At 36.6% G+C, this 27,858-nt stretch overlaps 2 protein-coding genes across 6 annotated transcripts; one reads left to right on the top strand and one right to left on the bottom strand.

Moving 5' to 3' along the window:
- Positions 1-19: 19 nt before the first annotated feature.
- Positions 20-27,678, bottom strand: LOC110369741 (solute carrier family 2, facilitated glucose transporter member 3). 5 transcript variants are annotated; one of them, XM_049839520.2, is made up of 13 exons: positions 27,433-27,678; positions 18,012-18,112; positions 15,210-15,447; positions 14,671-14,817; positions 11,622-11,782; positions 7,052-7,176; positions 6,271-6,411; positions 5,694-5,831; positions 5,194-5,402; positions 4,610-4,822; positions 4,041-4,143; positions 3,455-3,623; positions 20-3,017 (listed from the first exon to the last, which is right to left on the bottom strand). In XM_049839520.2, exons 3-13 carry the CDS (start codon positions 15,237-15,239, stop codon positions 2,909-2,911), a joined length of 1,545 nt encoding a protein of 514 aa, XP_049695477.2. In that variant the 5' UTR covers positions 15,240-15,447; positions 18,012-18,112; positions 27,433-27,678; the 3' UTR covers positions 20-2,908. The 5 variants fall into 5 exon arrangements, with proteins under 5 accessions (XP_049695477.2, XP_049695476.2, XP_049695480.2 ...); XM_049839519.2 differs by lacking the exons at positions 15,210-15,447; positions 18,012-18,112; XM_049839523.2 differs by lacking the exons at positions 15,210-15,447; positions 18,012-18,112; positions 27,433-27,678 and adding an exon at positions 24,306-24,344.
- Positions 7,450-10,634, top strand: LOC135117289 (E3 SUMO-protein ligase ZBED1-like). The gene has a single exon (XM_064036201.1). It carries the CDS (start codon positions 8,140-8,142, stop codon positions 10,027-10,029), a length of 1,890 nt encoding a protein of 629 aa, XP_063892271.1. The 5' UTR covers positions 7,450-8,139; the 3' UTR covers positions 10,030-10,634.
- Positions 27,679-27,858: the final 180 nt, after the last annotated feature.

Below are 27,858 nucleotides of genomic sequence, written 5' to 3'. Positions count from 1 at the left end.
GCAAATAAAACCAGCCAAATAAATGGTACTTCAATGTTTATTGTAAAAATGCACAATAAAATAATGTTCTACGCATACAAGAGCTTACATTTCCTCAAACTTATAATTAATTAAAAATAATTAAACAACAAAATAATCCTTATTCCTCTATTTTTTAATATAAATTATGCACTAAAGTGATGTTTGTAAGTTCTAGTATAAACGGTAAAAAACTTTAAAGACACGAAGTGGTGGACGTATTTAATATAATAAATACAATTTGTGCGCACTGAAAATTATTGTAAAAATATGCTTTATACTTTAAATACAGATGTGGTTGTTTGACCCGAAGGCTACTCACATTATGTATAAAAATACTTGTTACAGTAAAGTTCTAGCTACATTCATGAAATTATAATTATATCATCTCCATTGAGTGCCCGTGTGACATACAAGGGATTAAATTTAATTGCCATTAATGCAATAATTTCGATACAAAAAAAACTGTTTAGAATATTTATCTCTTATTTTATTATTGTAATGGCTCACTAGCTGGTAAACAGACGTGACTTCGTCAAGTAGTGGACCTTTCATATACATATTTTTATTTTCAAAGAAGATACAATTAGGTATAGGTGTAATATTAGCTACTCAAAAATATCTACCAGCTGTCCATATTAACAGATAATTATGTCCCCACGCCTGTATTTAAAGAATAAATACTACTTTTAAAAACTAGCTAAACCTGTATTGTAACCGACCTTAACTAGGCACACGAAGCATAAATTCATAATACCTACTTATTTTTAGTTCAGAGATGGATGGACAAAATGTGTTATCGATCTTACAAAACTGTTATGGTACTGATACTAGTTATTTTGTACTTTAAAAACGTCTTGAAGACGGATATAGCTGGAGTGAGAGTACCGGAGATTATGAAGATATAAAATGCTGCGTCGACCCCAAATAAAATTGGGATAAGGGCAGGAGGATGATGATCCCCAAAACACCCGAATTGATAACATCCTCCTTTTTGGGAAGTCGGAAGAAAATAGATTCTGAATTCGGATTATTTTTTTGTTTTTCATTGAACAAAGCCTAAAATCACAGTACTTTGCGATAGTTTAGAAACAGCAATAGTACCTAGTAGAAGAGGACGACCATAGAAACGATCGGTGAATTGTGTGAAAAATGGTTAGAAAGAATGTCATTTTTGAGATGACTGCATATAAAAGAGTATGGAAGGATAAGACATGCTGCGCCGACCCCAAATAATATTGGGATGATAATGATGAAGTAGAGTTGTTACCCGGTACCCTAACTCCAGTTATTATAAACATGCAAGCAACAACCAGTATGGATCTGAGACTTGTAAGATAATACGCAAGAATCTGTTACAAACTATTTCCTTAGAAACTTACAGCTAATTTGTTCTTAGTGGTTCAATGCTTCATTTACTTTAGAAAGATTCAAGTATACAAAAAAATTGAAGTTTAATTTAAGAAGCTATTTTAAGCAGTTAGCTATGTAAGATACATAAAAATGCATCTAACTTCTGTATTATCCGGCAGACAGCTTTCCTAGCTACTTACACAGTATTTGATCAAATTTATATTGTTTTGTTGAATGTAGACCGCCAAAAGTAAATGCAGCATTTTGAACCAAAACGTTGGAAGTCACCTAAAGTCTTGTAGCACTAGCGCAAATATTAAAAAGTGCACTTATCGTATAACAATACAAAAAAATACTTATTTAATACAAAATGCACCGAGCACACTTATATCAGTAGCATATTTGACTATCCTTGCACCACATGAATTGAAAAACACAAAAAAAAAACATTCATCATCAGAAAAAATAATAAAAAGAATCGTCTTGTTGATTGAGCTAAATGTATCATAGTGATTTTCACCCGCGGTTCTACCTACATCCCGAGGTAACAACCTCCCACACATGGATAAAAGTAATAACAAGTTATTCTGATATACAAGATTTAATATCAAACCAATTTATTGGCTTTTGCGTGAAATAGTAACACATACATCCAAAGACATTTTCAAATTTATAATATCAGGAGGACATTAATGAGTGTTTAAAGTTAAAAATAAAATACATTTTTTTAGAGATTCCAACGAAATTTTCCACGTTAAACCAATTCGATAATTTTCGACTAGTATAAAAATAGAAATGGATATGTTTCTGTAGATACACTCTGTATATACGCTGCCATATTATACATACATATTTATACTTAAAAGCATTTAATTTGTAAAAGATCCTAGCTAATACATCTGTCATACGTTTACAATTTGAGCTCATATTACGTTAGTAACTTTTGAAGTGGGGTTAAAGAATTTGTTCATTTTTTAAAGAGGTGGCAAATCTCAGGTCTGTTAGGAGGGGTTATTTGATGATTACCTAACAAAAAAAAATGTGGCAAATCTCAGACTATTGTGACAATGGAATTTCAGCATTTTTATGATGTAAGTAGACTAATAAGTGCCTGTAAATGTGGCCATGCGTAAAAACTCGTAACAGTAATTTACAAAATTACTAAAGCAACCGCTAAGCATTTTGAACATCAATTACTAATAAATGAGTTAGCAAAAACACACCTACGGGCCTGATATTATTTATTTATTTAACAGTTTATGTACACACTCAGAATACAGAAAGAAGAAAAATAGAACAGATAGTACAAAGGCACAGCTTATTTCATAAGAAATCTCTTCCAGCTAGCCCGATATTACTGAGTAACCGGAGACAAGATGATTCAATAAAATTTCTATAGTATTAATTGTTTAAAAACTATTCGACCTTTAAGTGTGGAGTACTGCACCAAAAAACTCTTTACCCCCCTTCAAAAAACATACAAAACAGTCCACTTACACACATATCAGTCACATATTACACCCGTGTTGTGATGACGTCATACACTAGACATGGCGGGCGAGATGAGAGGCTTGGATCGGAAGCCGCGACTGCATAACTGTGTCACTTGAGTTGGAGTCTTACCGCGGGTTTCTGGGAAGTATAGCCTGTGGAACAATACAAGGATCATAATAATCGTGATTTTGATATATAATTTACCATGGCTTTCATTTCGGTTAACTGCGTTGCCCATACAACGCGGCAATTTTAAGTGCGATTTACTAGTTATATTTTTTCATGAATATATGATGTAATATGTAAATAAGTTAATTTACAATATCAGAACTCTAATTTGCAGTGTGAAATTGTTATAAAAAATGAGAAGTTAGGAACATCGAAAAGCATTCGTCAATTTTCATTTGATCTGTGATTTTAACATTGGAAACAATATAAAGTCAAAGGTTTTTATTTAAATGGGCCTTTACTGGCTCTTATAAAACGTCGCACTAGTTGCACGGTTCCAAAAAAGTTAGTCTCATGGAGAAGAGCCGGCAAGAAACTCCAAATAAACTCTCTTAATACAAAAAGCTATAACTATACTTACTTCTGGAAGACAAACAGCACAGCAGTGACGGCCGAGAATACCAAGAAGGAGTAGGGACCGATGGATTCCCTCATGCTGGGGAATGACATGCCGACTAGGAAGTTACCCCCCCAGTTGGCGAGGGAACCCCACGCCATGCCTGCGGGGCGGGGACCCACCTCGAACAGCTCTGAGGAATGGAGGAAAGATAATATAAATGTAGGCACATATTATTTTATCTGATTAAATAGAACTAGTCAATGCTTTGTCACCCGGGGATAGTGCAACTTTTCAGCAGTGCTTGCAGCAGTGAAATAATTTTCAAATCGGTACTGTAGTTTTGAAGCAAACAAAAAATGCTTATGACTGATACTCCAATTAAAAGACAGTAAGAATATTGAATTAATAACAATTAAAAGCCAGATTAAAATGACCTTTGGGTTATAGCGGTCTTGGAACACAAAGGGCTGAGGATAGAAAATAGTGAAGTTATAATCAGTAAACATAAGAACACTTCCTTCGACTCCACCCACAGCGTACAAAGTACCTAATGTAATATTTTACTACAAATTACAAAATCTAAATAAATATAACCAAATATACTGACCCGAGGCAATAAAGTAGGGTATCGGGCCGAGGCCGAACCCGTAGACTAGAACATACGACAGCACCGCTATCATGCACACGTACGGCATCCACGACACCACGTCCTGCCAAAAAACAAACAAATACATTTTAGTTTACATTACTAAAATACTAAATATATAACTGTGGTATGCAAGGAGTCGGGTGACGATACTTTTCTCATTAAAATGTCGGTTACTATTTTCTTATGTACATTTTCTTGTGTCATGTCAGTTTAAGAAAAGTTCTTAAGCCAGTAGTATCAAGCAATCTCAACATTATATTTTTTATGCACTCTCCTTTGAAAATATATCGGTGACTGGATGAAAAATTACGATCAGCCTTTGTAAAATTGCGTCCGTAAGTCATTCGATTAGATAATTATATTGTTTTAGTTACTGAATGCGGCTTGCTTGAATTATTAAACGGCCAAATTCATGTACGTGTGACATTTTAGTGGCTATTTACAAATATTTCTCAATCTTTTTTTATGCAACCTTTTTTGACCTTTTTGTTTCGATAAAGTCAACACTTAATTTACAAATTACTCACCATAAACCTCATACAAGCAGCCAACGACGCCAATATAACTGAAGCGCTGAATATAGACGCCAATAGTAGTGGCCTTCTTCCGTACCGCGGTAATAACTTGAGCATGAGCACCGCGGTACACACGTTGATGAACCCGCAGCCTATTGTGGCGTATTGCGAGTTCTTCTCTGTGAGGCCGGCCTGCTTGAAGATCGTTTGGGAGTAGTAGAATACCTGGGGACAAATATGTTATACTAAGAGGGTGTTACAAAACAGAAGAACGACGAAATTATTTTGTATTAATATGTAGGCCCTATTTTAATAAAATTATAGACATAACTGACACAGAATGGTTGATAACTAATGTCCGCAAAGACAAAGAGTCACAACAACAAATTTTGGAACATGTAGGTAGGTATGGAAAATTGCAGATATATTTATGTGAAGAGATAACTTTACATGCAATTCGTGCCGATATAAGATTTTTGCCTTTAACTTCAGACATTATACTGTTTACAACAAAGTCTCTGTCTGCCATCACTGTTATCGTAGACTCCTTCTCTGAGTTCCAAGACCTATGATACTGGAATGTTCTAGAAACTCACGGCATTGATCCCGCTGGTCTGCTGTCCAGCCTGCATGGTGCAAGCCAGGAGTAGAGGCAGGCGCAACCTCTTGTCTGTGAGGACTCGGATCATGGACCACTCCTGTTCTCCATTGAGAGTGGCAGCCTCCCCACATCGGACCTCTTCGCGTAAGAGTTCAAGGTCGTCTGATAGTAGACTTGGTGATCGGCCGCGGAGGCGACTCAGTTCTGCAAATATGTCAATTGTCAGAAGTCAGAAGGCAGAAAGTCTTACAAGCAGTCTTATCAAAGGATTGTCTGGGATTGAGGTCAGATTGTCAGTCACTCCATATAAAATACTAGTAGTAAACTGCATCTGGTAAGATCGAAACGTTGCTGGACAAAATGTGTGGGTATAAATAAATAATAAAAAATACTTGAAATTCATGCATTTTTCTATTAGGCATCAAAAACAAATTACGCCATAAAAATCCTAATAAAATAACTTTTGCTAGTAACAATAAATTAATATTAACTCACCTTTTAAAGCTCTCTCCTCGTTTTTCTTAACTACAAATAAGTACTTAGGGCTCTCTGGCAGTATAAATAACAAAGGTAAACAAATAATGACTAGCAACGCATAGACGGACAGAAGGTACGGCCAGTCCTCGGCACGACCTGAAACAATACAACAAATAATTAATTTCACCTGGACTTATTTACCTTAGAATGTATAACCCTCCATCTGGTGCTGGTATTTATTTATTTAACAGTTTACGTACACAGGTGTTGAGACAAGAAAAAAATATAACAATGAAGTTCTAAGGCTTATTTATTAAGCAATCTCTTTTTTAAAGGACAATTCGAGTTACTTGACTCGACTTTACATTCATTGGAGTTTGGAGTCTTTGCATGTGGCATCTATCTATTGGACTTATGACACTCAAGTGACCCCATCAGTTCTCCCTAGTAATGTAGCTGGGTTAACAATGCCAGTTCAACTCACCCAATATAAAATCTAAGCTCATGAACTATCCTACAAGTTGAAGTCGTTGGACCCCATGTGACATATGACCCCATAATCTCCCCAAATATATACAAGAAACGTAAAACTTACCCAATATAAAATCTAAGCCCATGATCTGTCCGACGAGCACGCCTACATTGACCCCCATGGGGCACGCGACCCCCAGGGCTCCCGTCAGCGCGGGCGGGGCTAGCTCCGTCAGGTACATGGGCACTATGCTGGTGGTTAGGCCTGGAAATAACAAAAAAAATAATATTAATGAATGCTTTTTTTTTGGGATGCAATGTATTAACTATCCGTTGTTTTGCTTATTAGAGATAAGATAAGACATTATTTGAGAGATTTATGTCAAAATTCTATCTGTAGTAAATATAAATGAAATGAATATTGGGCATTAGAGTGAAGCACCCCGGTAACACATTTTGGTTTTAAAAAATTGCGTCACTAGAATGAAAACCTATCCTATTTCAAGTTACGTAATTTTGTCTTTATATATTTAATTGTTAATTTATGTATTAATTAAATATTATTTTAATTCTGTGCATAGAGAATTTTTAATTAAATAAATATTAGAATAAGCTCGTGTTCGCATTTGTTATGACGCCAGATGATCCTGTCTTATACCTAGATCCAGTTCTAGAAATAAGAGAAGCTTAAAGGTACGTTTTGAATGCTAGTTGACCGCACATGCCGCGACTGCATGAAAACAATTGATAATCTAAGGGCGACTGCACGTGCTGCTGGCGCATTGATCCAAAACGGTTTCATGTAAATACATACATACAAACCAGTAGTGCAGCAGCGGCCTACTTCATGCACTCAAAACGTACCTCTATACTTAATTCCAGAAGCAAAAACTTCTTTCACTCACCACCAGACAGACCGACTAGTAATCTTCCTAAAATAAGCATTTCTACTGAGTTAGCTTTTTGGCACAGCAGAAACAACAGGCCGCCGGCGACCGACAGTACGCTCGTTAGAACTGTCGCCATTTTCCTGAAACAATAGGGAAAGTATTCAATGAAAATACTATTGGTGATAACCGGTATAATCCAGTTTGTAGTAGATCTGATACAAGTGTTGAGAATTTTATATAAGAGATGTTTTTTCAGCGGCCTTTGTTAGTGAGTCATTGCAGGGCATAGTCCTTTTCTCACGAGGAGATGGAATGTGTACATATATTGTAACATTTTGTAGCTAGGAATACTAGAATAGGCAATTATGAGGAGGTCTTGCTTGCTTATGGCCGAATACTGAAAACGCTAGAGATGGGTAACTCAGGAGTGATAGATACAAATGATATGAATCATTCCATTTGAATCACTCACTCTTCATATCTTTACATATCCGAATGTGTCAGTAGTTCAGTATATCTTTCTTTACACCTCACTCACTCGTCGGTCATCGCGTCGGGTACTAACTAATCTGTGGCGTCGGATCGCTTCGTCGCGCGCCATTGGTTGAACGTCAAGCGAGCCGTCTCGCTCGCACCCATACGATTACGAATGGCGTTACTTTGACCACAATAAGTTGACACCCAATAATAAGTTGTTAACTCTATTGCTCACGCATAAGGCTTATAATTGTTTGTCCTTAGTGAATATTTCGGTATTATAATCTTGTCAAATGTATTGAAAACTTTTCGAAACATTAGTTACCAAAGTAAACAAGACGTGAAGTGCAATTTGAGTGCAATAGATAACGAGATTAAACAATTTGCTTAGAATAGGTAGTATTTGGTCAGTGGGTCGTGCTTGTCTCTAATTTAATGCAGTTCACTTCCAGTTTTATTTTTTCTTTAGTTAGGTTTAATTTAAGTTTGGTAGGTACTTATAAAATTAGTGACTAGTAGGTAGGTATAGTGTAAATATTAAACAATTAGGCTAATTAGGTTAGGTTAGGTTAGGTTATTTAGTTAGGTATTTAGGAGTTACGTAATACGTAGTTGAACTATTAAAAATGGCATCAGGTTCAAGAAAACGAAGTGCCGTGTGGAACCATTTCGTTGAAGTGGAACCAAAAAAAGCGAAATGCTTGTATTGTGCGAACATTTTAACAACATCCGGTGGAAATGTTGGTAACCTGGGCAGACATTTAAAAAGCAAACATCCCACAGTGCCCCTAGTTCCTGAAAGGCAGCCATCGCAGCCGTCACTTGTCTCAGAGGCCCCACAGGAGACAAATACGACATCAAGAGCGACTGATTCAGTCACTTCCAGTGCCACTGGGGCTGGACCTTCCATCGCTCATGGATTACCTCCCTCAGTGCGTACTCAGCCATCCATGAGAGACTTTGCGCACAGCATAAAATCCGTGACACCTCGTGGTGCGGAACTTTACGACGAACAGCTTGTGCGCGTGATTGCGAAGGGTTGTTACCCTTTTAGTTTAGTGGAGGATGAAGAATTCAAAAAATTTATATATATGCTGTGTCCAGGCTACACGCTACCTACTAGAAAGACATTATCCCAATCCTTAATACCAAAAATATGCAAAAAACAAGAGGAAAATGTTAGGCGCACAATGGAAAATGCGAACGCAGTTTGCCTCACAACTGACGGCTGGACCTCTGACAATAACGACAGCTTTATAGCAGTCACGGCCCATTATTTAAAATCCACGGCAGATACAACGAAATTACAGTCAAATTTACTTGGTTGTGTTGAATATAATGACAGGCACACTAGCCAAAATCTCTCTGAATTTTTAAAAAACATAATGAGAGAGTGGAATATTGATCACAAAGTTATCGCGGTAACCAGCGACAACGCGGCCAACATCACGGCAGCCATAAGAGAGGGTGATTGGCGGCAAATTCCGTGCTTTGCCCACACCTTAAATCTGTGTGTTCAATCGGCATTACAACAATTGGGCCCTTATGTATCTAAAGTGAAGAGTATAGTAGAATACTTCAAGCGAAGTTCCCATGCGAATCATAGACTGACAGAGATACAAAAACAGCTCAATTTGCCTCTTCTCAAATTAAAACAGGATGTTGCCACCAGGTGGAACTCCACATATGACATGCTGCAAAGATTTTGTTCAGCAAAACAGGCCATTGTCATGACTTTAGCAGTGACAAGGAATGACCTTTTACTCACAGACAATGATTGGGTGGTAATCGAATCTGCTGTGCCGGTTTTAAAATTATTTTACGACATCACAGTAGAGATAAGTGCAGAGAAAAACGTTTCTTTATCTAAAGTGATACCTATATGTCGCATCATGCTACACCAAATCAAAAACTTACTCCAAAACAGAATTAATGATATTCCTGAAATAAAGGCACTAATTGAAAATTTACACAAGGAGCTCAGCCATCGATTTAATAACACTGAAATAAATGTTTTGAATACGGAGTCAACCATTTTGGATCCACGATTCAAACAAAAAGGCTTTCGTGACCAAAAATTATGTGATAAGGCCATACAACAATTGAAATTGAAAATTGGACGTGTTTCTTCGGTCCTATCAAGAACAACGGCAACATCAGAGCCGGTGAAACAAGTTCCAAGTACCAGTGAAACATCGATTTGGTTTGATTTTGACCAGGAGGTAGCCAGACAAACGCCCGAAAACCCAATGGCAGCAGGAATTGTAGAGCTGGATAAATATCTACAGGAACCGCTTTTAAAACGCACAGAAGACCCACTAAAGTGGTGGCACACCAGGAAAAATATTTATCCACTTTTATTTAATTATGTAATAAAAAGACTAAGTCTGGTTGCGACATCTGTGCCGTGCGAGCGGATATTTTCTAAAGCCGGATATACCCTTAATGAGCGAAGAAGGAGATTGACCACCAAGAAACTGTCTCAACTCCTTTTTATAAGTTGCAACTCAGAATGAGGAGTAATAAATAATAAATCATTTATTTTCGTAAATAAGGTACAGATATTAAAAAAAATATATATATAATCAAAAATAATTATTGTAAATAGCCACTGATTTTTAAATACGCCTACCGAACAAACATGTTTTAACTCGAAATACACATTTTGAACTAAAATTTAACTTTCACGTAAATAATTTCGTAGGTAGACAGTCCTAAGCCTGTGTAAAGTATGAAGGGAAATCAGAAGGCTATTTTTATTTTCTAATACTTACTAAACTAATGCTTATACTCAATACTAGATTGCGATTGACTATTCATTGAACTAATTAACATAAAAGAAGTAGGTTGTACCTACAGTCATAAAAATAGTTTTTTTTTTAATTAGAAAAAAGTTGTTCAATCGCAACCGCTCAATATATCAGAAAGATGCAAACAACAACCAACCTATCACTATATCTGAATGATCTAAATGAATGAGTGAGCCGCACACGAGTTGCGAGTTTAAACGAGCTACTGAGTTATACTGAGCTACTGATATAAAGATATGAAAGAGTGATTCATATCCGAGTGAGTGAAAGATGCATATCTATCTTTTCTTTTCAATGACACATTTTGCCCATGTCTAGAAAACGCCACTTAATTTTAAAGACTGCTTAGAGATCATTATAACTCTGTCACGTTAAAAAATATTGCTTGAGTATTTCGAGGTCCTTCATTTTTAATTTGGATTCCAAAAACTAGGTAATAAACCTTTAGATTTATCTTGCAACTATCGCTAACAGAGTTGTAATTTTTATTAAAATTCTATGTCTGCAAAAAAATCTTCAGATGGGCAGTTTTTCGATAAGGGTCATTCACCCCACAGGTGTTCCACACCAGGAATACTCGCAATATGTTTACAAGAACACCCTATAAAGGTATGCCTATTGTATGAAACCACCATGGATTAAATAACGCCTTGTGTTGAATAGCCAACGAATGTTATGCAAACTCACGCGGGTCGCGAGAAAGATACATCATTGTAGCTAAGGTATTATCCGATCTCTGTTTGTGCTACATTAAAATGACACAAACAAGGATTTTTTCTATAATGTCTTCATAATACATGGGTTGGTTATGTCAATAGTGGTAAGAGGTATTGAGTGGTCCGGTTCGAACTGGTTAAATTGGATTGTCATTTTTGATCCAATTTGGCAAGGTTAGGTTATTATAGGCTCATGAATTATTGTCACTCAATAATGGTGTAACTTATAGCCTAGCCGCACTGATGACACTGGTAGCCGACCCCAACATAGTTGGGAAAAGGCTAGGCAGATGATGAATAGTGCTTTAAGGAATTTGTGAAAAAAAAATCCTCTTGTCCAAAAAAACTGTAGCATTTTTGTTTGGTTTGCAAATTGGTTTAGCAATCGTGGTGATTAACGATCATTCCTTCTCTGTATGAGAAGAGACCTGTGCCCTGCAGTGGGACAAAAAGGCAGATGATGATGATATTAAGATACCGAAGCCAAAACTAAAAGTATCAAGATCTTTTCGTGCCAAAAATACCTTAGCTCATATAAAGATAGATATCTAAGTTCTTCGGCAGAATTATTATAACCCTTACCTTCCCAAGCTGTTGGCGAGTACAGCTCCGAGAATGGACCCGGTACAGCCGCCGACTATGAAGATGGACACGACAGACGACCACAGCACGTTCAGCCATTTTTCGTCGAGCACTACGTCGTATCGGCTTATGAAACTCTCGTTGCAAAATTTTTTTATTACCTGAAATAGGAAATTTGGAAATGAGATGCTGATGGCAATATGGGATATGGAATTGAAAGAAGATTGAATCCTCGAGCTACCAAAAAAAAATCTTATATCCTTTACTTTATGTTCTCTGGTGCACTTATAAATCACGAAATAAAAGTAGACGTCGTTTTTTAAATTCCAAGGAAAAATCCATTGTTTTACTCCAATACGATAATCAGTATCGGCAATTAACTTTTCTCGATTACTGTTTTATTGATTTCAAACCGACTGTTACTTTAACCTAGGTCGCTTGGCAGTGGTAAACAATTTTCCATAAAGTGCAATACGAATATAAATGAGAACCTCCTTTTAAGGAAGTCGGTTTATGTTTCCTCTAATAATAACTTAACGATTCGATCGTGACTGTGACACTATCATAGTAGAAAAAGTAACAGAGCATTTAAAATAGAATACCTATACAAAAAAATATACTCGAATAATATGGTTGAAAAAGTAGTTCATTTAAAAAGTAAATAATATTGAGGCGTCGAGGAAAAAAAACGATCTTTTGGAACACTGAACTGTAAACGTGGCGCAGCGAAGAAATGTTTAAATAACACACTTGGGACCACTAAAGGCAGAGACAACATTTTTGGATAGCAAAATTCCCTTTGTCGTCTAAAAACTTCTCTGGAGGTGTCTATATTTAAGTTACTCTGTATCTTTTTAAAGTAAATACTACCCTACAGACGTAGTTAATGCCACGGTAAACAGCTGGAATTTAATCAAGAAACTCTCAATTTATAATTTGCCACTTATAAGGCTACCATCTCACATAGAAAGCAAATATAGCGAAAGCAATCAGCTCCCATCTTGATTGCTTTCCTACACGTGATTGAGAAATCGCTATAAGATTTGTATTTGTCACGTGTTTAAGCAAAGATTACTGATGTCTATGAATTAATACATTTAGTTTGTTTGTTTAAACCGACTAATCTGGATAAATGTATTAACCCATTAGAGGTCAACCAAAAAGTACTTATATTATTTTGGAATTTTCTTTATTTTCATATAGAATTGGGAACAGAAAAACACAAAATACAAGAAAAATTTGAAAATTTATAGTTTTCATGAAATTACAGGGGTGTACTCAACTGAGTACAATGACCTCCTGTGTATCAAGATGTTAGAATAATAATTTTTCGACACAAAGTGTTTTTAGATACGTCATACACTGCCAAAGAACTCTCGAATGACAAGTTACACGTCGTAGCTGTTTTTCTATTTTGACGGGATAGTGTTCAACTCCAACTTGATGAAGGCCATCGACTATTGATGCAGCATGGCGCGATTTTATTCGTTCGTTGTATAAGCCGAAAGAGGCCCACAGCTGGACAAAGGCCTCCCCTCACGTTTACCACATTGCTCGATCTTCAGCAACCCGCATCCAGTGCTTCCCGATGACCCTGGCCAGATCTTTCGACCTTTTAGTCGAGGGCCTGCTCATGCTGCGCCTTCCAGGTTGTGGTTACCACTAAAGAACAGCCCCATCGGCCATCTGTTCTGCAAGCTACGTGCCTTGCCCATTACCACTTCAGCTTTGCAATTCTTCGGGCCAAGTCGGACTTTGGTTCTTCTGCGGATCTCCTCATTTCAATCTCGCAGAGAAACTCCTGGCATAGCCTCTCGTTGCTCATTTTTTTTTGAGACTGAGACTTTGAGCTTCCTCTCGAAGCTCATAGTTTACCGGCGACTATTATTGGTTCACCTTGGCGAAAATGATATCGTGCGATATGACTGCGAAACTCCATAGAACTACTATTACTCCTTGCATAAAAAGGCCACGCATTAGCAAATGCCATGTACAGTACAGCAATTCTGTCCAGTGAAACAGACTGGTAGAGTTCATCCACACGTCCCATATTGTTATTGTTTGTTTGGAATAGCCCGATATCGCTATGGCTACCTTCTCCTTCTTTATTCACACCACACTATTACACCATCTTTTGATTGTCCTCTGTGGTTCAATAGTGTCATAGTTGATTGCCATGGTACCCAGATGATATCAATAGTACCAGCTACGTCTCACGGTTGTCGATATGCTGCTGTATCCTTATTAGAACTCTCCTCTTCATCAGGCAATGCACACGTGTACAATATAAAACGGCTTCAATAACTTCTTCGAACCCCTTAGTAGCTTTTTATTCAGAAAAATGTTGCTTCTACACAGTAAGGAATTTGAAAAAATAATAGTTATTTTACTTACCTATGTTGTCATTGTACTCAATCGAGTACAGTCGTTTTTATATGAACCTAGTTTCATTTGAGGTACGAATTACTTATTATATTGTTATTTATATATTTCTTTTATATGTATTTTGAAATAATCTTACGAAAAAAACAACTAAAAAGTAGCAATAATAAAAAAAAAACTAAAAATTACAACATACCTCAACAACATTTCGGAAGCACAACTTCAACTGGATTTTTTTGTGAAAAAAAATCACGCTACGCACATAATATTTTTCATATAGTAAAAAGGTGTTATAATCAAGTAAAATAACAAGGTTAACTACATTAACTTTACGAGATCTGTTATTTACACTTAGGAATATGACTGTACTCAATCGAGTACAGTGACTTCTAATGGGTTAAGATATTTAAGTGAGGGAAAGTAGTTTAAGCTAGCTGAAAGTAGTTCTCCCAAGAAGCAGATCAAACCACAGGCGAAGACTAGTTATAATATAATTTTGTCCCATCGGGCTATGAGAGTGAGGAAATATATAATAGTGAGCGCACCTGTGTCTGCGCAAATGTTTTTGCACTACAATATGTCCTGCGCAGTTGACTGATCTCCTTATAATATGAGAACCTTGGCCGACAACCGACTATTATTATTACTAGTTAATTACATTACTTACCTCGGCAGGCGTATTAACAACTCCTATATTATATCCAACAGGTAGCGAGGAGCCCAGAGTCGTTACTATCCCGGCTAGTACCAAGTAGAGGGACCATCCCCCCTTGTAGTCGTGCGATGTGGTTAGATGCTGGTGCTCGGTGGTTATCTAGACAAAATAAGCTTTATTAAATTATCAAAATCACGTTAAAAAATAATAAAACCGAATATGTATCAAAAATCCCGAATTGTTTTGGGCAATATCCTGTATCTAAATCAAAAATTAAGAATTTAGACCCTTGTTGTGTTTTATAAAACTTCTGAAAAGAGCCCTCAGGTGTTTGAATGACTGCGTGTACGCAAGTGCATATTATACCAGGTTATCGGGTTGTTGAACTCTAACAAAGAATACAGAAAAACAACAACAAGCTCGAGCGACAATATAAACAAAAACTACATGAAGATGATGAATTAAAAATATTGCCAAAACATATTGCTGAAACTCTAATATCGAAACTCAAAGTGAAAGCTATAACTAACAACAAATCCAAGGCAACTTACAAACAAATTAATAAAATCCTTCAGCTTCATTTTGCAGCAAAACTTAAGCCTAAAACACTAAAACTAAGAAGAAACTTTCACCACTTGATAGAACACATATTTAGAAAGGCTGTGGTCACATCAAAGATAGACGGGAGTACACTGCAGAGGACGAATATTGGCCAGTACCAGTCACAAAGCCAACCGTCTATGACGAAGTACGTTAAGGCAATTGAGGCAGAGCCGTGGCCGGCGGTCGCTGATATACATAGTCAAGGAGCTATTGTGAACGGCAATTTTATTGTTAAAGCGGTTTGTACACTGTTGAGGTAAACATTTGGTAAATGCATCTGTGGTGGGTGGTTAGGGAAACCTGGTCCCAGTGCCTTTTGGGGATAAGTGAATCGATGTTGCAGGACATGGTGAGGTCAATTTTAGCTTATTTGTCTTCAATATTCCATGAGTGTATTGGATATCCATGAAAAGGGTTTTCGTAAATCCTAATGCAAAATGAAAGGGGAAACCCACATACAATTTTCCGCACAGCATTTGGTGGATGCGTGAACACTAACTTTCATGCATTTGTACAAATGTTATGAAGAAACCATTGTTTAAATCGATCTACTAGTGACACACATTGTTTCGGAAACCGTTAATGGTGTTGTACTACATTCTAAAAAATAAACTACTCTAAAAGAACCATATATTCTTCCTTTTCTATAATTTTTATCTAGCCCGGAAACCGATGTCCGAGTCATTTTGGTCTTGAAAATCAAATCAAAAAAATCAAAAATCAAAAATCGTTTATTCAAACTTGGCTGCAAGACAGCACTTTTTGAACGTCAGGAATTAACAATAGACAGCCCCCAAAACGCCCACCCTTCACCACTTCCTATGTGTTTTTGCTGGGAAGAAGAAGTGGCGCAACAAACTCCCCAGCAACACATTTCTGTCTGTAGGTTAGAAGAACCTTAAACAATGTTTGATATGTACATTTGTATACAATGTAATTTGTATTCCACAATAGAGGACAATATGCAATATTGACACAAAATTACAGTAAAAATTAATTATACACCACATGCTAGCTAGCACTCACCCTACATACCTTAACTAACTCAAGCATTTAATAAGTTTGATGAAAATAAAAATAACAATAAAATATCAACGATACAAATGATAGCCTTAACTCCTTATGATCCCTTATTATAATTTTATTAATTTCTTATGAAAAAGGTAAATACATAAATTATATATTAATTAAGACCCACAAAGATACTCTAGATACTTATTTAATTTAATTTAGGGGATTTTCTTTCACTCCTCTCAATGTGGTAGAGCCCTAACAGTGCTATTTTTGTACCCTCGTGACTCCGATTTAGCATTATCAGGATGTAAAGGATCTTCGGTTTTATTGCACTCGAACTCGGATGTCTAATCACGGTCAGCTTTTGATTGAACTGGTTCAAACTGGAGTGCGAAAAATTGGCAACGTTGTCCTAGTTGCCCTTATTAATATTTTTTCAAAATTGTTCGCTTTTGAACTGAAGCTATATGTGTGGAAGTACTTATCCTTCAAGGACTTGACTTCAACTTAAGTTACAGCATAAGCAACTTAACAACTTACAGCATTTGATATTTATTTCAGTTTTAAAAGCAGAATTTTGAGTGAAGCCAGCCTTTACCTTCATTATCCACATTACATACAAAGATAAAAACAAAACGGTTATTTTTTGTGTAAATTGTCTTTTTCTCTGGTATGGGTAATAGAGCATTTATGGCAAATGTTATCTTTCCGATAACCTTACGGCCCACTTTTGAATAAGAATGGCTGATTTATAAAATTAAACTATGTAATTAATTATTCATTAATTAATAAGTAATAACCTCTTTGATAAGGTTGCAGATATTTACATAGTTTGACAAAGTGTGTTCTATAAATGTACCTACTTTATAAAATGTGAACCACTATTAAAGTATGAAAGCTAAACAGCAATAATTTTAAAAAATACACTGTATTTTCATGATTCTATACAAACAGTAGCATAGCTATCAAAACTGATTTTCAAATACTAGCGTTAGAGACTTCATTTCACGTACTAGAATAATTATGGCAATAATTACGATCCTGAGTAATCTAACTTCAAGGTATTTTGTTTAGACTTGAGCCTATAGAACATTCGAGAAATGATACTAGTACGATAAGTTCGTGCCGTGAAGTAAAAGTTGAGAAAGTGTCCTATGGCTTGGTAGGACTAATATAACCGGTCGTATCTTAGTACTCAGATAGCTATAGGCAAGTTAATTCCTACTACACACTAAGGTTTCTACTGAAAATATTGTTAGGCACCATTAGTCTACATTTGCATGATAATATTGTAGTTGTGTATATTTGAATTTAGTTTCATAAACCTGTTCTTAAATCTAGCTTAATTACCATCTTGATATACCTTTCAGGTCGTACTTGTATTAACGAGTAGAACAGATATAACCTGACATTCATAGAGGTAATTGAAAAGATGCTAAACCAATGTTCGTGTTACCAATTTTGCGTTGTTCCCCGCGGTTCCACCCGTTCTGAAGGAACTTCTTCCGACCCCAGGATAAAAAGAAGCCTATGTCCTTTTTCTAGACCACATGTATGCCCAATTTCATTTAAATCAGACACATAGAGTTACTGTCGCGTTAAGAATATTAGTAACGATAAGGTTGATCCTCCGATCTTGTCCTACAAATTCAAATCATCTTCCACATAATACATGACATACACAATATACACAAAAAGCCAACAAACAAAAGCAAAAGAAACATATCAAAGGATACATATGAGAGACACGGAAGGTGAGAACATTGTTAGTCCGGACAGGAAAGTGAAGTACTCGAGCAGGATTAGCGCTAGAGCCGACGCGAAGCCTGCTACCAACCTGCAATCATGCGCATGCCTTAGGGAATAACACTTATCAAATATTTTAGTCCAATTTTTATTTAGGTAACTTTCTACTAGCCGTCTTCCCGCGGCTTCACCCGCGGCCCGTGGAACCTACTGCCTTTACCGGGATAAAATATAGCCTTTGACGGCCTATGGCACTAACGAACAGTGAAGCTATCTATCAGTGAAAGAAATTTGGAGATCCGACCAGCGTGCAGCGGTTCCAAAGAAAACTTTTTTACCTCTTTATAATATTAGTACAGATTTCTGAAAATGATATTTATAGTAGTTATCAAATGTCGGTGTTTTCAGTACACTTCGATGTCGACAATTGATCATATGGACTCATTGGACTAAGATCTTTGATAGGTGTAATACTACCCCTAGAACCGAAATACAAATTATATTTTAGGCATCGCCAAAGTAGCTTTTTCAATAGGCGAGTAATATTTGTATTTTAAATGGAACTTGTTCACATTAAACACGTAACTTGAGATAATAGGAACGTTTTAGTGCAAGGACGAAAATGAATGGGAACGATAAATATTTTTTCGTTTGTTAGAGGTACTAAAGAGGCAGTAGAAGTTACGTAGTAACTATTATATAATCTGTGGTAGAAGGCAGTAGCAGTTTCCATTACCAAGCATGAAATGACTACAAAAATAAATGATTTTCAAAATTAATCACAACATACAACAGAATAAAACCTTTCATACAGACACACACATTTAATCAATATTTTATGATTATAATTATGTCTTTATAGAATACTATTTATTGCTAAGACAACAGATGCAAAACACAATTGTAAATGTTTAACTAATTACACAAAGAACTTAGTACACACAATATCATTCATGCAATCACAATGAATCGTATAAGCTAACAAAGTATAATTCAGTTTTATTGTCTCCTAGCTTGTTGATTGTGAGAAAAATATATGCAAAAATCCGCAGAGGAAATCGACTTATGATCCTGCTGTTGAACTTTGGTTCACTTTGTCGATATCATGATATTGTCGATGACTGTAGTTGCGTGACTAACATTTTTATTTTATTTCAATATTCTTCCCCATTTCATTTATCATCATTGCAGCTATCGTCAAAGAAATTGCTGCTTCGAATTTTGCGAAATCTGACTTCATGCAGAAGGCGTCAAATAGCTGATTATAGAGCCAAAGTTTTGATTAACGTCTAGAAAATGTATTAGTTTTATAGAATTAAACCATCTGAATCAATAAAAATATTGGTCAAGAGATGATATAATATTTATTTTAAAACTAAAAACAGTCAATTCCATTTGATCTTCAACTGTTGTTTGTTTTAAATGAATCGATTTCCACACGCGTACTCGATACAAGTCGGCAGACATAACATGAACTCGATACAGCCAACTCACGCGATACCCAGCATTGCCAACATTCCCTGACAAATAACGGACATCATTGATTCTTTAACAAATAAAGGAAACTCGCATTACTGCAACATCACGTGATCTTTTGATGAGTTGGTCTTAATCATCGAAGTATTGAGGGGCGCTGGTCCTTCCTTCGACACAGTTTGTGGTTACGTAGTTAGTCCTTCAGTTACGGAGGTCATGACAGGTGAATTTTAAAAACTCTTGCTGCACCTTTTCTCAAACATATACCTACAGTTACTTTTATGAGTTTGTTGACATAATACTTTATTGACTAACATTTTTATGCATTTTATAAACTGAGATAATGATGGCAGATGCTGATCATCTTTCCCAAACTTAATTGAGGTCAATTTCCAGGCTTAACGGAATGCAGCTGAGTACCAGTGTTTTACAGAGACAACTGTAATCTATCTGTAGTCCTCAGACCAGTAACCCGCGTAACTACATGCACATTAAATAAATAAACTTATAAAATTATGAATATTTTCTGCCGCAATTTTACTTGCTCTTCCATTCGACAAACTACACATACTTCTATAAAGAACTCTCTAAAACTGGTTAACTCTGGTGAGTATCACTGATCCGCAATACGATCCACTGTTTATAATGAAATACGGTCAACAAACGCAGTTTCACACGTGACCAAACACAAAGGGGTCTTGCGATGCGGACGTTACACGTGTGGCTGAACAAAACGCGATGTTTACTGCCACCGAACAAAGGTTACGGGCACATGACAACATGATAAGGTGAGGTGTACAATGGTTCTTATGCAAATTAATAAAACCTTCATTCATATTAGGGGAAGTTGGAACAAACAGGCCTTTATTGTGATGTTGCGTGATTGGGTTTAATTTTATGTGAAATAGGAATAAACCTTTCAATAGTTTCAAGATATTAAAATGGTTCGAATATTGACCCAGGTTATATGTAGAACTTTATACTCACTTTCAGAACCGATGTCTTGAATTAAACCAGAGAACACTAAGGACAGACCTACAATATGAAAAATCGTGTTGTGAAACACTAAATATTTTTGTGCTAAGATTTTTCATGCGATAAGACTGCCCATAACAGCTGTAACTAATCAGTAATCACTGGTAAGTAAATTAAAATGGAGTGATTTCGTCTGGCCTGTCAAATTTATTACCTACTACGTTTGCGATTTGGCAGTTGAACCACATGAACCACTGGTATCAGAATCAAAACGCGATTACCTACCTTCCCAATTACCTATTCTATATCAAGACCAAAGGTTCTATTTGGATATTTAACATATCTCGTGGACACGCAATCATAATATTGAACATCGCACCTCTTTGCTTTTCCGCGTTCACGAGTTATTTCATACATGCGCGAGCGCAGCTGTTACGCATACATTACGTTACGTGGAAACTATTAAGTAATGGTACAATTATAATAGGTACGGGGCATTAATAAAGGTGATAATAATTACCTAAGTTTGATTGAAACATGATTGAATAGTTAAGTAACAATTTATCTTAGGTACGGTGACTACTATAGTTAAGTATTTGAATATGGCGAATATCAGAATGCACTGTCCTGGAAAAAAGTTCAGCAAAGTAACACCGTTTTACACAACACGACTTCCAAAAAAAAGTAGGAGAGGAAGAGATATTACTCTAAGATGCCTGAATCTATTAAGAAAATAAGGAATAAACTCCTCATGTAGTCAAGTGGTGATCAGGTCAGGGTCTGATAATGGGATGCCAAAAAATCAAGAACAACCCAAAATTGTAGAATCGAAAAAACTACACATACATTGGAACAACTGACGACACTACAAAACAATGGGACATTTAGAGCCCACCTGATGATGGAGACCTCGCAGAATCGAGGGAACTCCTCAACGGTGCATAGCATTTACCTACTTGTTTATTTATTTCAAACACATAAAACATACAGGATTTATAGCCGGTAAGACTTAAACAGAGTCATAAATCATCTAAATAAAGTATACTTAGTTACTCTAACGTTTACCCATGTTATCAAGGCCGGTGATAAGTTATTTAGATCAGTTGGCCGTTCAAAACTCGTTCGGATAACGACTGTGGCTTATTGGTACTTAGGACCCTATAATGCATTGGCTAGTGAAGTTTATGATCGTAATACTTCACACTTTTCCCTTTAATTCCACTGAATCAAGGAAATAACAAACGAAGTTATTTTTGTTAGTCTGCATTTTTGTGCATGGAAATGGGTCTATTTTTTTAAATGTTTTCTTCTTCGTTTTAGATGGTATTAGTTTCGGATCCAGACAAAAGCACCGGCTTCTGTTTTTTTACCGATTTTCTTCAGTGAGCTTCAAAGTTTCAAAATATCAGCCAAAGCATGAAATAATAATTATAATTTCAACTTACTAAACATGCTCAACAATCGACTGTAGAAAATCCAACGAAAATATAAAAACACCACAACACATCGGGCAACACTCGAGACACGTTTCAATAAAAAATAAAACATTCCATATTCAAAAACATTATGTAAATAAAGAACGACACAGACAACACAAAAAAAACTGCGCACACAAACGGAAATAAGTAAAAACTTTTTGGTTTCCAACCTTCTTTTCGTCGTGTTCCCGAATCATGATTATTAGAAAATTATTATTTAATATTATTATGCAACACTACTAAAGTTTAGGCGAGACAAATCGTGAATGAGGTAAAGTCGGATACCGCGTGCGATCGGAGGAACTGACCTTGAACTCAACTAACTGTTCCGAGGCGTGTAACTCCGCATAACTTGCGAACAAGTTACTCGACAGCTTGGCAGTTACAGTACGGGAACCATCAGTGTTCCACTAATTTTATGACCGCTTTTGTGACGATACATGCTCTACGTGATATGAACGCAGTAAGAATCCCCACCAATGGTACTGCTCCATGTAGGACACTTAACTGTCCAGTTAGATGTACATATTTGCTTAACAAACTATGTATTGTGTTTTAGCTAACATTTAAATGAGAAATACTCATTCATATTTAAACTGTACCTATTAACATCCCAAAGAGGAAACATTTTTTGCCATTACCCAAGAGGCCCCGAAACTACTGAACTGATTAGAAAAATTACTTTACTTTTGGGAAGCAAGACTATATCTGAGTAACACGAGCAAAATTTTATCCCGGTGCGGGCAGTATTTCCTGCGAGACGCGGGTGAAACCGCAGGAAACAGCTACCCTTCAAATAAACGATTAGTCTATCTATCACAATGTGGGTAAAATCAGAGAAGGTATATGGGACAAATTAATACATGACTTCAACGACATAAGACTTGAAGCTTTCTATGTATATGCTTCTATCAAACCTTGTCCAAGTCCAGATGCTAATGTATGGAACAATGGACTTGCACATCAGAAAACAAAGACAGGTGACTCATGGGAAGTAGAAATGGTCCCTTTGTCTTACAGTATCAATTCATTACTTTATTATACGAGGTTGGTTACAAATAACAGCTTTGTGGGAGTTTTGAAGCCTGATACTCATACTCATGACTAACACCAGTCAGTTAGTCATGAGCATCAGTTTTCTTCAACAATTAGACTTTTAAATCTTCAAATGACTCATCTCGCTCTGGGCGGAATGAGAGGATTCTTAAGACTCCAATAATAATAATGGTGTCGAGTGGATTGTCGGCCACGGCAGCTGTTCTCTCTAAGGAAATCAGTGGGCTGTGCAGGACATATGGTGCACAAGCATTTCAAACTATGCAGGCTAAATCTCCCCATTCCTTGCTCTGTGTACTATGAATTTAGTACATTCCCTGAGCTTCTCTTAGGCCTGGCCGGGCCTAGAGTAAACACAATTTCGTCTCCTCGTTCAGCATATCTAGACCTCTGTTTCACGGTGATAAAGTCGGTTTTAACGTGACGCTAGTTCAAGTCGTTTATGAGACTATGAAGGTGAAAAATATAGAACTCTTGCCGTCATGGCAATTCAAACGAGAAATACCATCGTGACCTTTCGGTGGAGACGACGAAATATGGGATTTTTTCAGGAGCACATTTTGGGGGAAATCTTAGGATCTTACCTTAATCTTATGGACTTGATATTTTATGCGAAGTTGGTCTTAGAAACTAATTTTCTTAAAACTTTGTTTCGTAAAAGTCCTAGGTGATGCAATAAAAATTATCACATTTCGAACCTCGTCTTTTCTTGCAAGACAAATATCTGCAATTTTGGCGATCCTCACTTACCTATTTAGGAGATGAATGACTCCAACAGAGAACAGCATAAAATTAGTTATGACCACAGCTACGGTTGAAGTTTTGTCCTCCGTGGACCAGAGCATATTTTCTTTTAAAGATTAAATTATTTTTTAATAATAACACAGTCGTGTATGCTCCAACAAGCAAGCTGACAGCGAAATTGGATTAGTTTGGGCATTTTTTATGGAAAATAAAACTAGTAAAAAATTACAGCTGTGGTATAAAAGGAAAACGATAAATAAGTTTTTCCAGCTGGATATTCGAGATGCCACTTCATTATGAAATTAGCTGACACGAAAAAAGAAAAAACGTTGCTAATATCTGGGTCAGATTTTTTTCTGCCGTAGATGAATGATGAAATCCATTAAAAACCTTGCAAATCACGACCAATTGAAGAAAAACAGTCACGTAGTCCATTTCCCTGCTTCCAGGAACGTCAGTTTAACGACGTAGCAACTATCAGATTACCACACTTGCGACAGCAAAACCTTATCCCAACAGTCGTTAAAAGAAAATACGAAAATAAAAAAAACTTACCTCGCTAGAGGCCGTTGACCCCATATATTTAACTGGGTGTCACTTAAAAATTGAAATCTGGCCGATAATAAACCAGAATGTATAAAAAACTACTTGATATGGCTCAACTTGATTTAAAAAACAAACTTCTTTCACGAACACTGTTTCACGTGCACGGAATTGTTGGAGTCGCCTGACCGCTGCGGAGCTTCGCAGGCGCACTACAACCGTAGTGTCCAGCTCACAGTCACTACACCTCGTGTTTTGTAAACTTTCGATAGCTGCTGGCAATTTGAACCGGTTATAATCGGATCTTAGGATAGGTCAAGGCAGTCAGGGATGACACGAAGAAAATAAGTTTGTACATCCATGTGGGACTCAATGGGGATAATTTTCTGGTGTGGCAAGAAGCCAGATAGCCCCTGCACGTGCAAATGTCACGGCCCAAATTCAACCTTGAAAAATGACTAACGGAAATTACCTTCATGCCATGCACTTCTAGACACGAGATAAGAACTCCTAGACGTAACTTCTAATAGCATTAAACTAATAAAACGACTACTAAAGTAAACATACTGGTAGCTAGTGCAAATACAGATAAAATTGAATGAAAATACAAACAACAATAATGCATTAGATAAATGAGACACAATGCAGACCATAAAGGTTTTATGCCTGGAATTAACTGTTCAAATATTTGCGAAGTTACTGAAACGTGCAAGATATTCAGATGTTCAAGGTTCTAAGGCCTGAAAGGGAATTGGGCTCGATTTTTAGGACTTATGCTCTCTCATGCATACACATTTGGCTTACACTTTGAAGGTTTGAAAAAGGGCTTGTGCTAGGAGTTTCTCTGCGAGAAGAACCGCAGAAGCCAGACAAGCAGTCCGTGACTTTGGACTTTGGATCACCGACATAGCTCAAAGAATTCCAAAGCTGAAGTGGCATTGGGCAAGGCTCGCAGAACAAATGGCCGATGGGGCAGAAAAGTTTTCGAGTGGCGACCACGGCCCAAAGACGCAGCATACGTTTGTTCAGCACTGGATGTCTTTTGACTGAGCGAGGGTGTTGATGACGGTGAAATAGAAATGAAATAGATGATAGTGTTGAATTAGAGACCGTGTAGGTTTATGAACCCGGATTATCGCCACAATCATCCCGATTTTTCCTCTTGCGAATCTCCGATCTTACCCAGACCATTTTTGTTACTGACTGAAACCCACCATGTTCCTTCTAAAGCCCTTCTTTACCATGGCCACGCAACTCTTTCGGGCAATCCCACAGAACAACACTGTTAAGCCATTTCATGCCAGATCCAGGCAGCCCTAAGCCGCCGCGACGACAATCGCGCTCAGTCCACCGCACACATACTCTACAATGGCTTACTAATCCCAAACACAGAGCTTGTGTCAATACACATACCCCATTGAACCGGTTCAATCTGGTTTAACTGACTCGCAGTGGCGCGTTTCCCACCTGGTGTTGCATTTCATCCAATATGTTTTTCATTTGTGGGAGAAGTATGACTCAATTATGCAATTATTGCACAGAATTCTATGAAAGTCTATTGAAATATGAAAAGGGTACCTAGGTACTATAAGAAAATATTTTTTCAAGAAACCAAATTAATTTTTTATGGTGCATAAATGGAAAGATGATAAGTTTAATTCCTGTTTAGGCCAGAATTTTTAGTAAAGATATTATATTTACTACACTTTTCTTTATTAGCATGCTTAAGTTATTGAAGTGCCTTGTGTTTGTCACTATTTTGGAATTTATGACTCAAGTATAGAGTTTCAGCACACTGTTTACAACTTCAAAAGGGCTTCAGAATACAAATTGTAAACAATATCGTTTCTCTGTTTACCTCGTACAGATACCAGGTAACCATAAACTTAAGAAGTTTACATTTGTCTGTCCAAGCTTCCTATTAATATAATTACTGCAGACCACTTAAGAGACCATTAACTAATTGTTTTCTAAACATATTGCTTAGACTGTTACTACAATAGCTATCTATAGGGAACAAGATAATGCCTAGGTATTCTTTGTTTAAATAGTGTAAAACGGTCATTCAATAGTTCTAGTGTACCTAGCTACTACTGCCAAGTGACCATTGAGTAGGTACTTAATATGACATTTTTTAAACAATCTTAATATGACATTTTTTATTTAAAAGCTCAGTACATAAATAAAATAATAACAATTAATTAATTATTATACAATTGATAAATAATTTTAAGCAGTACTTTATTAAAAAAAAGTCGTGGTGGCCTAGTGGGCAAAGAACCAACCTCTCGAGTATGAGGGCGCGGGTTCGAATCCAGGTCAGGCAAGTACCAATGCAACTTTTCTAAGTTTGTATGTACTTTCTAAGTATATCTTAGACACCAATGGCTGATAAAAAGGTGAAGGAAAACATCTTGAGGAAACCTGGACTATATAGTCTGAAATCACCAACCCGCATTGAGCAAGCGTGGTGATTAATGCTCAATCCTTCTCCGTGTGAGAAGAGGCCTGTGCCCAGCAGTGGGACGATAAATAGGCTGTAACTAAGTACTTTATTTGTTTCATATGTATGTATGTAAATTTTTGTGTAAAAGTCCCTTGTTTGTTTTCCCTTAGTTAAATGACTAATCAAAAAGAGGATAGTTAGGTTTTAAATATTTTTTTATAATAATTTTCCTTCTATTAAGTCTTTGTCCCTGTGGTTTTTTAGAAACTTTATGAAAGAAAAGGAGCTGATTATCAAAACAAAGTCAAGAATTTGCTATACCGTCTTGAAACAGCATTTGCGTAAAAGCAGTACCTATATACCATACCGCGACTCAGAAGTTGCTATTGCACTTTTATCAGGCGTTGGAATTTCAAGAGAGCGCGAAAAGTCGTCGAGTTTTAAAAACACACGTTTTAATGAAAAATGCTACTAGCAACTACAGCTATAAAACCATCCCATTGTCCTAATTTAAAACTTGGCCCGGTGCCCCAAATGTCGCACACCCGTATTTCTGCGCCTATCGAAGCGAATCGTGCGTGTTATGAAAATGCTAATTGATGACAAAAAACTCAAGCCAATTTAGTAGCCTCTAACAACAAACATTTTTATAAATATTTTGTCGAATAAAACTTGTTAATAAAGGTAGCTTACCGGTGGTGATATATTTGGAAATGATCGTCGTGAAAGTGGCTCGGCAAACAGTGTCGAGTGCTCTCCTGGCTCTCCCATAGTAAAGTAATTACCGCAGATAAATGACTAGTTAGAGTTAAAAATCTAGCCGGTATCAGAGTGTCCGCTCCTCTCATACCGGTGTTTTAATTATTTTTAAATTCTATTTGAAAAAAATACACAACTAAAACTTCAAAACGTGCACACACAAGTCGCGTTCCAATCCATTTTTATTGCGAAAAATTGATTGTTGTCATAGTAATATTGACATATTTTGGCTGTAGCTCTCTCTTTCTAAATCAGAGAGTAAAGGCAGGATAGAGAATTACTGGAACGCAACTAACTAAAGGTGCGCTTAAAAACTCAATAACTTAAAAGTAATACCCTTAGCAAAAGTGCTACTTTCCT

The sequence above is a fragment of the Helicoverpa armigera genome, chromosome 9, assembly GCF_030705265.1.
Source record: "Helicoverpa armigera isolate CAAS_96S chromosome 9, ASM3070526v1, whole genome shotgun sequence".
NCBI classification, from domain to species: Eukaryota; Metazoa; Arthropoda; class Insecta; order Lepidoptera; family Noctuidae; genus Helicoverpa; species Helicoverpa armigera.
Note: the sequence above shows the minus strand (reverse complement) of the source record. Positions and strands in the feature narration are given on the sequence as shown.

Excerpts from the sequence above, each read along its gene's own strand:
- LOC110369741 (XM_049839519.2), bottom strand. The coding sequence starts at position 27,510 with ATGGGAGAGCCAGGAGAGCACTCGACACTGTTTGCCGAGCCACTTTCA. Across the intron at positions 14,818-27,432 it reads TTCCAAATATATCACCACCG|ATAACCACCGAGCACCAGCA; the intron begins GTAAGCTACCTT and ends TATTTTGTCTAG. Across the intron at positions 5,832-6,270 it reads GGGCTTAGATTTTATATTGG|GTCGTGCCGAGGACTGGCCG; the intron begins GTAAGTTTTACG and ends GTATTGTTTCAG.
- LOC135117289 (XM_064036201.1), top strand. The coding sequence starts at position 8,140 with ATGGCATCAGGTTCAAGAAAACGAAGTGCCGTGTGGAACCATTTCGTT.